Source organism: Hevea brasiliensis, chromosome 14 (assembly GCF_030052815.1).
Source record: "Hevea brasiliensis isolate MT/VB/25A 57/8 chromosome 14, ASM3005281v1, whole genome shotgun sequence".
Lineage (NCBI taxonomy): Eukaryota > Viridiplantae > Streptophyta > Magnoliopsida > Malpighiales > Euphorbiaceae > Hevea > Hevea brasiliensis.
Window position 1 is genome coordinate 83,701,701 of NC_079506.1, and position 14,364 is coordinate 83,716,064.

At 36.0% G+C, this 14,364-nt stretch overlaps 2 protein-coding genes and 1 pseudogene across 2 annotated transcripts; 2 read left to right on the top strand and 1 right to left on the bottom strand.

Annotated features, from left to right (window-relative positions):
- The first annotated feature begins 3,658 nt into the window (after positions 1-3,658).
- Positions 3,659-6,790, top strand: LOC110651890 (heat shock 70 kDa protein 4). Its single transcript, XM_058133576.1, has 2 exons — positions 3,659-4,144; positions 4,814-6,790. The coding sequence occupies exons 1-2, from the start codon at positions 3,931-3,933 to the stop codon at positions 6,544-6,546; spliced, it is 1,947 nt and encodes a 648-aa protein (XP_057989559.1). The 5' UTR covers positions 3,659-3,930; the 3' UTR covers positions 6,547-6,790.
- A 2,363-nt stretch (positions 6,791-9,153) lies between these two features.
- LOC131173018 (heat shock cognate 70 kDa protein 1-like) lies at positions 9,154-13,297 on the top strand (annotated as a pseudogene).
- LOC110651887 (uncharacterized) lies at positions 11,412-14,013 on the bottom strand. Its single transcript, XM_021807357.2, has 2 exons — positions 13,850-14,013; positions 11,412-13,295 (listed from the first exon to the last, which is right to left on the bottom strand). Exon 2 carries the CDS (start codon positions 13,022-13,024, stop codon positions 11,522-11,524), a length of 1,503 nt encoding a protein of 500 aa, XP_021663049.1. The 5' UTR covers positions 13,025-13,295; positions 13,850-14,013; the 3' UTR covers positions 11,412-11,521.
- Between the last annotated feature and the right edge of the window lie 351 nt (positions 14,014-14,364).

The following is a 14,364-nucleotide window of genomic DNA, read 5'->3' on the forward strand; positions in this document are numbered from 1 at the left end:
AGTGGATGAGTTGCTTTTGGTCCTGAGAGAAACCGATCTTCAATCTATAAGCCAAGAGTACAACTTGCAGATTGACTCCTTCGAACTGATCAAGTGCCAAGGCGACCTCCTCATAGTATACGAAGAACAACTGAAGGCCGGACTCCATTTTCCTTTGGACGAGTATTACAAGGCCGTCCTAAGGTTCCACCACGTCTCGGTAGCTCAAGTGCATCTGAACTCCTGGCGGGCTTTAATAGCTTTCCGGGGCCTCTGCCGAGCTAAGGGACTGGAACCCACGGCTAAAGTCTTTGCCGAGCTACATAGGCTTGCTCGAAGGAAGGATGACGAGTTCTGGTTCTTTCAGGCTCGAACTGCTCCCTCTTTACCAATCTCCCTTCTTCATTGAAGAATTGGAAGGACCGCTTTTTTATATCAAGGAGCAAGATTCCGAACAGCTTTGAGGGTATCCCACAGAGTTGGTAACACTTGGTCACTTCGATCCCGAAGAAGATCACTTTAAACAAGGACGAAGACGCCATGGTGAAAGAATTAAAGTCTCAGGCGTCCATCTAGAAATTTTCATGCTTAAACGCGGTTATGGCCGAACTAAAGTATTGGATGATGCGGCTGATCACCGACGAAGACTACGAGCTTCAACTCTCTGACCTTGGCCCTGGTACTATCCATATCTCTGGCCTCTGAATCTTAGCTAACTCACTGACTTCTTTTATGTGCAGGTATGGCAGGCGGTGACGCTTCCAAGGAGAGCCGCAAGTGAAAGAGGGAGGTTTCCCAAAAAGTGCGGGCGATGAAGGGGGCCACCATCGCTGATGTTCAGAACCCCCAGTGGGAATTGGTAGAGGTACCGAGCTCACCTCCCTGACCTCAGGAGCAGCCGATCCCAGAGGTAGAGATCGCTCCTGCTCCTCAGCAGATCGAAGTTCCGCGTCCCCTACCTCCTCCGATCTCTTTTAATGTGGAAGGGGAGTCCTCGGGTCCTACAGTTAGGACACTTTCCCGGGGCGCTCAACTTCTGATCCAATCGCTGGAAAGAAACTGCTCTACCAGAGGGAACCCTGGGCTAGCCAAAGTTATGGGTGATTCTATCTGCTTCCAAGAAGATCGAAACAGGTTAGCAGAGGAGAGCATCGATGATATCTTAACTCAGACAATGAGCCTGGGCTTAGAGGCCATCGCAAATCAATACTTAATCAGAGAGAAGGCCCACGCCTTAAGGAGGGAGTTCCTTAAGGCAGTCCAGGACGCCTCAGCTGCACAAGCTCAACTCTCCTCTGCTAATGATTACATCGCTGGAATGAAAGATCGGATGAAGCATTATGAGGAGAGGATAGCGGAGGTGGAACTGGAACTTGAAGACTCTCGAGCTGGTCGATCTGCCGATCTCGCTCGTTTTACTGAAGACCTTTGGGCGAAGGAAGAAGAGCTCCGAGCCAAGGAGGAAGAGCTTTGAGCCAAGGATGAGGAGCTCCAAGCTAAGGAAGAGAAGAGCACCACAAAAGATGCCGGGGCTTATGTGAATGCCCATAATGACCTTCTGGCCGAGCTGAGGAAGCGGCATCCTAAAGAGGACTTCTCCTGGATGAATGAGCTTGCCCCAGATGCCGAAGAGGAGAGTGATGAGGAGCCAGATAGAGAGAGAGAGAGAGGGAGAGAATCAGAGAGTGGAGGATGTACCTGGGAAGCAGGCTGGAGGTGATCCACCTGCTGAGTGACTTGTATATATTTTCCTTAAAATAAATAGAAGTCCTTTTGTTTACTTTCTTTGTTGAGATCAGAAAGCGCCCAAGTCATATGAGTACTTAATTGTTTGCACGTATTTGAACATTAAACTTGAAAACAACCATTAATCAGAGTATAAGAGATCGGCAAGACATTACACGTAAGCTTGAGATCGGACTAAACGTAAGCTTGAAATCAGACTAAGTCACGACTAAACACGGGGTAAAACTTTAGAACATTAGAATCGAAAAACTTAACATTGACTTGAACCTTTAAGATTGGAATCATCATTGGATCAGAAAGAAACCGTAACTTTATTTTGAAAACATCATGGGTCTTCAAACGAGAAAAATTCAAAACACCTCAATAGTCAAATGAAGTTCTCCAATATTTGTACAAAGGGATCTGAGAACACCGGTTGGCAAGACTGGATAGCCTGAAAACTCAATATTGATTCGGACTCATCTGATAAGAGATCGGAAACAATTAACTAAACATGAGATCAATTTATTCCATGGTCGAGCAATCAGTGAGTTCGAAAGAGTCATTTGTGACTGAATGACATTGGTTGGGAGCGGATGATGAAATCGATTTTTTTTTTTTTTTAAATCCCTTAACTTCGGAAGTCGGTCAAAATATGGTGTCGACATATATAATTAGTTAATAAAAAATTTTAATTTATCAATAAATTTTAATTTTGTGATATTTAAATTATTTTTAAAATTGTAAAATTTTGAATTTAAATTATAATTAAAATTAATTATTAAAAAATAATTAAAAAAATTACTGACTATAAATACTAAAAAAATAAAAATTAAATAAAAACATCAAGATTTGAAAGTCGAAAGCTAAGAGCAACGGAGACCACAGGCATAATTGGAATCCAAGGCAGAAAAATTATATCATTACAAGTTGTCTCATTAGGAGGCCAATAAGGCATATGCAACATTACACATTCTCCCACCCACTAAACAACAACATGGCTCCTCAAAATTTTCAAAAGTTTATTAATATATAATATATTATAATATTACATATTTATTTTTAATTTTTTATTGATTAACTCTTCAAAATAAATAAAAAAAAATTAATATTGTAAATTATTATTATTTTTTACTTTAATTTAGGAAAAAATCTCAAATATTTCTACTATAATATGTGCATATAATGTTAAAAATACAATTTTAAATTAATAAACTCTTATTCAATCTATTTTTTATTATATTTCAAATATTTAATTATAAATTTAATTTTTTTAATAGATTAACAATATTTTAATTTATTTTACTGGTTATTTATTAATTAACCTAAGCTTTATTTATAAGAAAAATTAACATTATTTCACTAGCTTTATTTTACTAGATTAACATTATTATATTAAATAATAATTAACTAATGCATTTCTAGTTGGTCTTTGGTCATTCTATAGATATAATAATTTTTGCATGATTTGTTGGGTCATTCTTTGGTTGACTTTTTTAAATTATTTTTTTTAATATTTAAAATAATATTTTTATTAAAAAAAAAATAATTCAAGCTCTCCGAACTTAATGCCAAATAGGCAATTTATCTGTTGGCTCACACTCTCCACAAACAAACTAGCTCATGCCCCTGAAAATGAAGAGAAAGCAGCAGATTATAGCATCCTCCCTCTTTACACTCTTCATATCTTCTCAATGTTTTTGCTCGCCTGAGATAAAGGATCATGTTGCAGAATCAGGCAAGCCGCCATAGATATGCAAATTTTATTTTCTACTGATATCATGGGTTAACCTTAATCAACAAGGTATGGAAATATGGGCCCGGCCTTATGCGGCCCAAAATAAGGCGTGACCATGCGATGGCGGGCGTAATCAGCACGAAAAGCGACCGACACCGGACTATCCGTTCGTATTCGTGTCCGCAACGCAGTGGTAGATATTTTGCTTTTTCTCCAACTGTCAAACACCTTGTAAGAACATTCACGAACCAACCAGAACCTTAAAAAATTATTTCTGTATTTTGCGCCCTCATCCACCGTTCGTACACTCTCAATCCAACGGCTGATATTTCACTCGAACCTTCTCGAAACTCATACCAAACGTTTTTTAAACCACAATACCCGCTCCTTCCTTCCTGTTCCGATAAGCATTTTTTCTGGCAAAAGAAATTAGAATTTTCTCTTGTTTTTACTGTTTTTTTATTTGATTATCTGAGAAGACTTCTGCGATGGTTGGAAAAGGAGAGGGTCCAGCGATCGGAATAGATCTCGGTACTACGTACTCATGCGTCGGTGTTTGGCAACACGACAGAGTGGAAATCATAGCCAATGATCAGGGCAACAGAACGACTCCGTCTTATGTTGCTTTTACTGATACTGAGCGATTGATCGGCGATGCTGCTAAGAACCAGGTCGCCATGAACCCTATCAACACCGTTTTTGGTAAGTGCTTCGTAGAAGAACTTTGATTCCTTTTTTTTTTTTGGAGCTATGGTTAGAATTTTTATCCATCTATTTGTTGAATTATCTGAATTGTCTGTCTTGGGATGGTTTCTATGTTCTACAATTATGAATTTCAGAGATGTTATTTTTATAATCTGTTAAGAAGCCTGAAACTTGCTTTTAGTCCTCCTTGCCTGAGTAAGGGGCAAGATATATGCTTGAAATATGAATAATGGAAATTGAACTGCTAGATTATCCTTTCAATTTTCATGCCAACTAACTAAGATTACTATGACTTAGCTTGTAATTTGAATTTTAAAAAAAATCAAATAAATCGGGAAATTCTTGCAGAGCACAAACGATGTTTGTTTGTAAATTTTGTAATGATTAATTAGCGAAGTATTATAAATAACTATGCATCGTCATCAACAGAAAAATCTAATGAATATCATAAATTTTCTTCTTTGGCAAAAACAATAGTAAATATTGATTGGCAGCGTATTCTGTAATTGTTGGATAAAATTGTCTCAAATTCGTTTTTTAAAGCACCCTTTCTGGTTCTGTTATATATTTGTCTATCTGAACTTATTTTGTGTATGGGATGTGCTTAAGTTATGAGCTGAAGTTGGAATTTGGGTTGCTAACAGTCAAATTTTATATGATTCATAGATGCTAAGCGTTTGATTGGTCGGCGATACAGTGACCCTTCTGTACAGAGTGACCAGAAACTTTGGCCGTTCAAGGTTATTGCTGGCCCCGGTGACAAGCCCATGATTGGGGTTACATACAAGGGCGAAGAGAAACAATTTGCTGCTGAGGAGATTTCTTCTATGGTGCTCATTAAGATGCGCGAGATTGCCGAGGCCTACCTCGGATTAACAATAAAGAATGCCGTTGTGACTGTCCCTGCTTATTTCAATGACTCTCAGCGCCAGGCAACTAAGGATGCCGGGGTAATCGCTGGCCTCAATGTTATGCGTATTATCAATGAGCCCACTGCCGCAGCTATTGCTTATGGTCTTGACAAGAAGGCGGGAAATGTTGGTGAAAAAAATGTTTTGATCTTTGATTTAGGTGGTGGTACGTTTGATGTCTCGCTGCTAACCATTGAAGAGGGTATCTTTGAAGTGAAGGCCACAGCTGGTGACACCCACCTTGGAGGTGAAGACTTTGATAACAGAATGGTGAACCACTTTGTTCAAGAGTTTAAGAGGAAGCATAAGAAGGATATCTCTGGAAACCCTAGAGCTCTTAGGAGGTTGAGGACAGCTTGTGAAAGGGCTAAGAGGACTCTCTCATCTACTGCTCAAACAACTATTGAGATCGATTCTTTGTACGAGGGTATTGATTTTTACACAACAATCACCCGTGCCAGATTTGAGGAACTTAATATGGATCTTTTCAGGAAGTGTATGGAACCTGTTGAGAAGTGTTTGAGGGATGCAAAGATGGACAAGAGCGGCGTACATGATGTTGTTCTTGTTGGTGGTTCTACTAGAATTCCCAAGGTGCAACAGTTGTTGCAGGACTTCTTCAATGGGAAGGAGCTTTGCAAAAGCATAAACCCTGATGAGGCCGTTGCCTATGGGGCTGCTGTGCAGGCGGCGATCTTAAGTGGCGAGGGTAATGAGAAGGTGCAAGATCTGCTGCTCTTGGATGTTTACCCTCTATCTCTTGGACTGGAAACTGCTGGAGGAGTGATGACGGTCCTGATACCAAGGAACACCACCATTCCGACCAAGAAAGAGCAGGTGTTCTCGACCTACTCTGACAATCAACCTGGGGTTTTGATCCAGGTTTATGAGGGCGAGAGAGCAAGAACAAGGGATAATAATTTGCTTGGAAAATTTGAGCTCTCTGGCATTCCTCCAGCTCCAAGGGGTGTTCCTCAGATCACTGTCTGCTTTGATATTGATGCTAACGGTATCTTAAATGTTTCTGCTGAGGATAAGACAACTGGACAGAAGAACAAGATAACAATTACTAATGACAAAGGAAGATTGTCCAAGGAAGAGATTGAGAAGATGGTACAGGAGGCTGAGAAGTACAAGGCTGAGGATGAGGAACACAAGAAGAAGGTTGAGGCCAAGAATGCCTTGGAGAATTATGCGTACAACATGAGGAACACTGTAAAAGATGAGAAGATCAGTTCCAAACTATCCCCAGATGATAAGAAGAAGATTGAGGATGCTATTGAGCAGGCTATCCAGTGGCTAGATGCTAACCAGCTTGCTGAGGCGGATGAATTCGAGGATAAAATGAAGGAGCTTGAGAGCATTTGCAACCCCATCATTGCCAAGATGTACCAGGGTGCTGGTCCTGACATGGGAGGTGGTATGGATGAAGATGTCCCTTCAGGTGGTAGCAGTGGTGCTGGCCCTAAAATTGAAGAAGTTGACTAAGCTGCAGTTTGAGCGAGAATAGCTGGTGGGGAATGTTTCAGGATGTTGCATCCACATTCTGTTGTAGTTTGGGTGTGTACTAGTTTTCCTGTGCCTAAAACTTAGAAGTGGAAGACGGTTCTGTTTGTTGAACTGTTATTCTGTACATCTCCTGTGAGATGTCAAGTTCCTATTTCACCTTATGTTATTGTGCAATACTTTTTTTTTTTAAATGACGCTTTATGGCATCAAGTCTTCATCTAAATGCTCATATTGTGTGACGAGATAGCAGCTAATATTCTTTCTTGATTGATTTCAAATATGACAGCAGAAAAGCTGGCTTTGAGGTCCATCCAAGGTGCTGGGATGTCTAATTGGAAAACGACAGAAAGAAAAAGAAGGGACATATTTAAATTGATTTGGAGGAAAATAATATACATGATTTAGAAGTATTTAAGAGTATTATATATATTTAAGGATTTAATTTAAAATTATTTAGAGTAAAAAAAAAATTATATAATTTATTTTAAATTTTTAAAATAAAAATTTAATTGAATTAAATTTTTAAAATAGAAACTTAATTAAATTAAATTTTATTTATGATTTATGCAGCTATACATTTATGAGGATCAAATGATATTCTAGTGTTGATTGTTGACCCTAATAATGCTCGTGAACGACTGGAATTGAATTATTGAGAGGCACAGAGAAATTGCCATGTTTGAAGTAGCCCCATGAACTAGTTCAATTCCCTCATAGCACAGTAAGATTGGCTCTCTTGTTCTATGAAAAAGGAAGAATTATTGGTGGGTCGGCTGTATTATTGTGGGGGAATCGTCAACGGTGTACATTGGTCTAACGCCATTATGGAAGTGGAGTGATTTGCTGTTTGACCATTGCACCCTACCCTCCATAACCCATTAACCTTTTTTTTTTTTTTTAAATAAATATTCCACACTCAAAATTCACTTAAATAGCCTTATTTTCTAATTATATAACTTTTTATAGTAATAATACATTATTAATTAGTTAATAATATATCAATTAAATTTTAATTTAATTTCAATAAAACTTTAAAATCTTAAACTTTTTTACTGTTATCGATTTAATGATCGCATTAAATTTAAATTCTTTAAATTTTATTATTTATAATTTGAAAAATAATTATTCAATTTTAATTTAATGGGAAATACAATCATAAATTCACAATAAAATGGTGTGAATTGTGATAAAATTGTGTTATTGGATATGCTTGAGCAGTCGAGCTTTGCTTTTTGGGTGATTTTCGAGTTTTAATGTTCAGTTCACCATATAATAGGTGATAGTCAAAACATGAACTAAGACTAATTTATTTCTTATCAAAAACAAAGAAATTAAATTTTAATTTTTATTATATTTTAATAACTAAATTATAAATATTTAATCTCATATTTGGAGTGAATTTTGAATTTGATAAAATTATAAATTTTCTTTATTAGAATTATGAATTTATATTAGGCTCATAAATGTTAAAAAAAATTATTTGAGTATAAATTTAAAATAATTTATAAAATGATATTATTTCAAATTCATTCTAAGACTTTGTTTAGCTAAATTTTATAATAAAATTTATTTATAAATGAATTTCTTTATTTAATAAATTTTTTATTAAATATAAATTTTATTTCAAATAAAATAAATTTTATATTTAAAATAAATAAAATAATATATAATAAGAAAATAATTTTATCACTTAAAATATATATGATTTTAAATTTAAAATTCATTTACAAATTCTATCAATTTTGATTAAATTTAATTTAATTATAATAAATTTCATGAAATTAATTATTAAAAATTCTAAATAAATTTTCATTTAAACTAAATACTAAAATTTTATATTTATAAATGAATTTCATTAAATTTTATAGAATTTATTTACTACCTAAAACTTCTTAATAAGTAAAATGTAGCATTCACAATTTATTAATAATTTATATTAAAAATAAGTTTTTTTTTTCTTTTTGAAATTTTTATATCCAAATATAGCATAAAATTATTCATATTTTTGTGATAAACAAACAAAAGAATTAAGCGTGCATATCAGAGTTGGTGTAAACAGCATACTAGTTTTGTTGCATGTGCTTATCACTCCATACATATTATTCATTGCTAAACACAAGTCATTGCCTAGAAGCCCTTAAAAATTCATCATTATTTATTTATTTATTTACATAAGATATTTTAAAGAAGTTAAAATTCATTTTTTAATTAAAAAAATAAATTAATGATAAAAGTGATGATTTTTAAAAAATTTACTTCATTTAATAAAAATCTTTATTAAAAATTTTAAACACCTTTACTATAATTATATTTATTTTTATAAATAAAAATATAAACATATTTATTTCACATTTAATTATTATAAATAATAAATTCAAATAAATTCTATTATTTTAAAATATATTCTAAACACATAAATTTTCTCTAATATATGTTCTTGGAACAATGATTAACAAGCAGTTAGTACTGTTTATCTATTTCTATTATTATATGATTACTCAATAAAATTTATTATAAATATCTTATTGTATGGAGATTTAAGTTCTATAACAATATTTGCCTATCTGAACTAATTTAAAATCTGGGATGTTCTTATGTGATGAAGTTGTAAGTTGGGCGGCCAACAGCCTTGCATATGATTCGTAGATGCAAAGCTAGCGTTTGATTGGAAGGCGATTCAGTGATCGGCCCTCTCTCCGTACAGAGTGACATGAAACATTGGCCATTCAAGGTGATCGCTGGTCCCGGTGACAAGCCCATGATTGTGGTTACATAAAAGAGTGGAGAGAAACAATTTGCTGATGAGGAGATTTCTTCTGTAGTGTTCATTAAGATGCTTTAGATTACCTAGGCATATCTTGGATCAACAAGAAGGCAGGAAGTGCTGGTGAGAAAATATGTGTTCATCTTTGATTTAGGTGGTAGTTTTTTTGACGTCTCACTGCTTACCATTGAAGAGGGTATCTTTGAAGTAAAGGCTACAGATGGTGACACCCACCTTGGGGGTGAAGACTTTGATAACAGAATGGTGAACCACTTTGTTCAAGAGGAAGCATAAGAAGGATATCTCTGGAAACCCTGGAGCTCTAAGGACACTGAGGACAGTTTATGCAAGGGGTAAGAGGACTCTCTCATCTACTGCTCAGACAACTGTTGAGATTGACTCTTTGTACGAAGGCATTGATTTCTACACAACTATAATACAAATCTTTTCAGAGTGTATGGAGCCTGTTGAGAAGCGTGAGAAATGAGAAGGTGGAACTGGCATCTAGAAAGAGAGTGAGAATATGGTACAGGCGGCTGAGAAGTACAAGACTACAGATGAGGAACATAAGAAGGTTGAGGCCAAGAATGCCTTAGAGAATTATAAGTAATACAACATGAGCAACACAGAAAAGATGAGAAGATTAGTTCCAAACTACCCCTAGATGACAATAGGAAGATTGAAGATTCTATTGAGCAGGCTATCTAGTGGTTGGATGACCAGCTTGCTGAGGCAGATGAAATTGAGGAGAAAATGAAGGAGCTTGAGAGTATCTGCGATCCTATCATCGCCAAGATACATCAGGCCAGAATGCTGGTCCTGACATGAGTGGTAGCATGGATGAAGATGACCCTTCAACTGGGTGGCAGTGATACTGGTCCTAAAGCTGAAGTTGAATACGTTGGCAGCCTGAGCAAGATGTGCTGTTGGGAAATGTACTTTAGTGTGTTACAAGTTTATTTTCACTTCATGTTATTGTGGAGCATTTTCTTTATGGCACTTTTTGGCACAAGTGTTCTTTAGTGTTTGATTTGCGGATGGTATTTCTAGTGTCGCATCAATGAATGGCATGAGATAAAAAGGAAAAACTAATGCTCAGCACTCTTCAACGACTGGGATTAAGTCATTGAGAGGCTTTTGCTTAGAAATTTCCATGGTTGGACTAATTAGGTCCCTTTCTGACCACAGGCTTGGACTCTTTTCTCCTTTAAAGGGAGAATTATTGGTGGGTCGGCTGCATTATTGGTGAGGAATCGTCAAAAGTGCACATCGGTCTAATACCATTATGGAAGTGGTGTGGGTGTGGCTTGCTATTGGACTATTACACGCCAACTTGGTCACATATTCCATCTATAACCTATAAACTTTTCTTAGCAAAACTCAAGACACGCTTAAACTTCACTTGGATAACCTTTATTTCTCATCTATCAGCAGGGTCCCACTATCTCACTTGACTAGTGTAGGCTTTTCGTATCAAATATGATATTAAACTAAATCAAGAATAGTTGATAATAGAGGAAAAGAGAATCACGGTGACTCTCCCTGTGTCCCGCCCTGGTACATTTTAGAATAAAAGATATATGAGGTGAATTCTGTCCTGGGATGTGAAAACTGTCAATGATCAAATCATCATGCTCTACATATATGGCAAGATTTGCAAATGCACATCAATGAAATAAATCAGTTCTAATCATACATGATTCAACAACAAAATAAGGTCGTGTGATCAATAAAACATGCAGCTTTACTTGTCCAAAAGTAAAAATCTTGATTGTATAATGTAAAAGTGGATACCACTAGCAAATGCCATATTCATCAAAAGCAAAATTTAATTTGACAACTCAACACTCCATAATTTACATAATTCCAGTTAACTGAATGCTTAAAACATGCCCTCACATATACAGTTCACGTTCAAGCCAATGCAGATTAGTCCTTTTTCTCTAAAAAAATAAAATAAGAAAAAAAAAAACTTTTCTTGTTTTCCCTTGGCAAGGATAATTTTCCTGGTGAAGACTAAGATGATCACAAAAATATAACCTACAGGTAAAATGTATGGATGAAAACAATGGAACTCAGAAAAAAAAAATGCAAATATTATTTCATAGATTTCATTTATGGAATGAGGTTAGTAAACAATGAAGCCCTAACCACTCAAACCGTCCTTACATCTTCAAATAAATTACCCTTTCAGGTCGACAAATGCCCATTCCCACCAAGGAGAGGGCGAAGGCATACACGGACTTCATGTTCTTCTGGTCCTACACGATATTTGGGGACAATAATTTCAAGCATTGTACCTGTCTCATCGCGGTATGCTTCCAGTTCAGCATCTTCAGGAATGCGGTTTGGAAGGGGAATTTCCCTAATGAATTCCCCTGGTGGGCAGTGCTCTGGTGTTGGATCTGTTAGCTTAAATGTCCTATCATGTCTCTTAATAAATGGCATGCAGGCTGTACTTACACAAGATATCTTCACAATTCCATGTAATTTAGTGTTCCTCCAAGTGACTTTCACCCTCTGAAGATCTGCAAAGGGCAGGCTGATGATGATTAAGAATGCTTCATCATCTTCATATATTGTTTTTGCTGCTGTAACGGGCCCATATACATTCTTCAATACTCCACTGAACTCATTTATCCATGCTGGCTCAACTGGATGGATATTCATATCAACTCTGTCACCATGAGAATTGTTAGCCAAACATTCATCATCATTTCCAAGTGGCAAATAATCTTTTTTCCGCTTGTGGGAGACAGGAGAAAGGTCCATGCTCTCACCATTGCTATGGTCTGATGATTGAGTAGACAGATTCAAACCAGCACCATTAAGCAATTTTCTTGGGTGTGAATTTCCATTACTCTTTAATGGATGAAGGGCGCGCTCAAGCTCGAAGTCTGTGTTTGGAAGGTTCCTCCAGGAAACAAAATCACTTGCTTCAGGAGGAATTGTGAAATTTATGTCTCGGCCTGTAAGCTCCACCCACTTCTTCCTTTCTTCTTCGTCAACATTCATGATTTTGGGTGATCTAACAATTTCTATACCATGAACACATTGAGGGTTAGAGAGACCCCGGTAATGCTTCCTCTGCATCTTATGAGACCGAACAAAGCCCTTATCAACACTGAATGGAAATGGGCGCTCACCTTGGCGAGAGTGCCCATTCATGTAACTTCTCAGCTGCATCTTACCCAAAGCATTTTCAGGCCTTTCCTTGAAAACCCACATATACATGTTCTCCATGTCATGCTGAACCAAGAAAGCATCAAGCTGCAAATCAGATTTCTCATACCCAGACATACCATTACTGTCCCTAATTATCTTGCACTTTGATTTCTCATTCAGAACAGGCTTGAAGTAGAAACTAAAGAAAAACCAGGCACCCCAAATGCTATCAAGCCGTTTGGTGCATTTCTTTGCAACTTTTGGGACATGAACTACTGTCTCAACCTCATAAGTTTGAGGTGCAAGACTAACATCTAAGATGTCACACGGATCATTCCAAGCCAAGGAAGGCGGTGGGCTAGGCTCAGATGACAATGGGAGATTGATATCAGGGGGCCGTGAAAGAGTGACTGGCCGATTCATCTCTCTCTCTAATTCATCATGTATCAGAGAACCTGAATCCATGGACAAAAGCGTAGATGGATGATAGTTCTCCATTGACAAGGATGTGAGGAGTGCTTCCCCCATTATTTTTTTCCTTTTCCTTCCCTTTTGTTCTTCTTGCTTCTGGTTTGTCACTTGCAAGCCCACCACAGTTGCTACAAACTCATCGTGAATCAAATAAATACCCACAAAAATCAGCAGAGCATCCAATCAATCAACAAAACCAAACAAACAACTCATAAATCTCTTCATTTTTAAAGGCCCAAAACTTCCCACCACAATAATTGGCAAATACTCATTAATGAATCCAGATAACAGCAAATGATGGCATCAATATCATTGGTATGTCACCGACCTGTCAAATAAAGAAAAAGCAACAGGGAGATAGAGAGATCATCAACTAAACAAAATCAAAACAATGGACTTGCATTACAGTTTGCATATTAACAATTATACGTTGACAAACAAACCAATCCATCAGTTTGGATACAAAGAAAGTCAATAAAATGAAAGGGTGTCTCATCTCTTCTATTAAGAAATTTGTATTTCCAGAAAAGATAAAAAATTTTCCCAGGAAAAAAGCCAAATAATTGTGCTAAAGCTAAAATTTAAAAATTAAGCGAAATATTCAGATATAACAAAACACTCAAATGAAAGCTTCCAAATTTACAGGATCCCCCAAAAGCTTAAACACGCGACTTATTTTCCTACACTTTCTGAGTTACCAAACAGAGTATGAACCGGAAAGAAACAAAGAATTCAACAAACGCTAGAATCTGATAAGATTCTCTGATATTAGCAGAGAAGGTACAGATTCAAAGCAATCAAATCAGACCCAAAAATGGAACCCTAAGACCAGAAAAAAATGTGAAAACTGAAAATAAATAAAATCAAATAGATTCTAATTACCTAAAAAGAAAGGCCCCAAATCTCAGAGGCTTGCCTATTCGATCCCATCCTTTTGAGAGACAAAAGCATAGAGTGGGAGTAACGGTGGGTGTTAAAAAAAACGGAGTTAAATAGGAGAGCGGCCCTGCAGCAGATAACGGTGCCTGCCACAGATGAACGACGTTAAGAAACAGTGAGGGATATAAGGTCAAAATTGGAGTCTCATCTTAATAATTATTATAAGATAAATTAATAAATTTTAATTTAATAATAAAAAATAAAATAATTATCAAAAACATGTTTTTTTTTGCCTTCATATAATTATTTATATAAAAAATAAATTAAAAACTTAAAATAAAAATCCCAACTGCATCTCCTTCAAGAATCCCCTACTACATCGATATTATAATTCAATATCAAGGGAAATCACAGCTTTATTCTAATATTAAAAAATAATTTAAAATTAAATTAAATAAATTTTAATTATAAAAATATTAAAATAATAAAATAATTTTTTTTAAAACCGTTTCTATTTT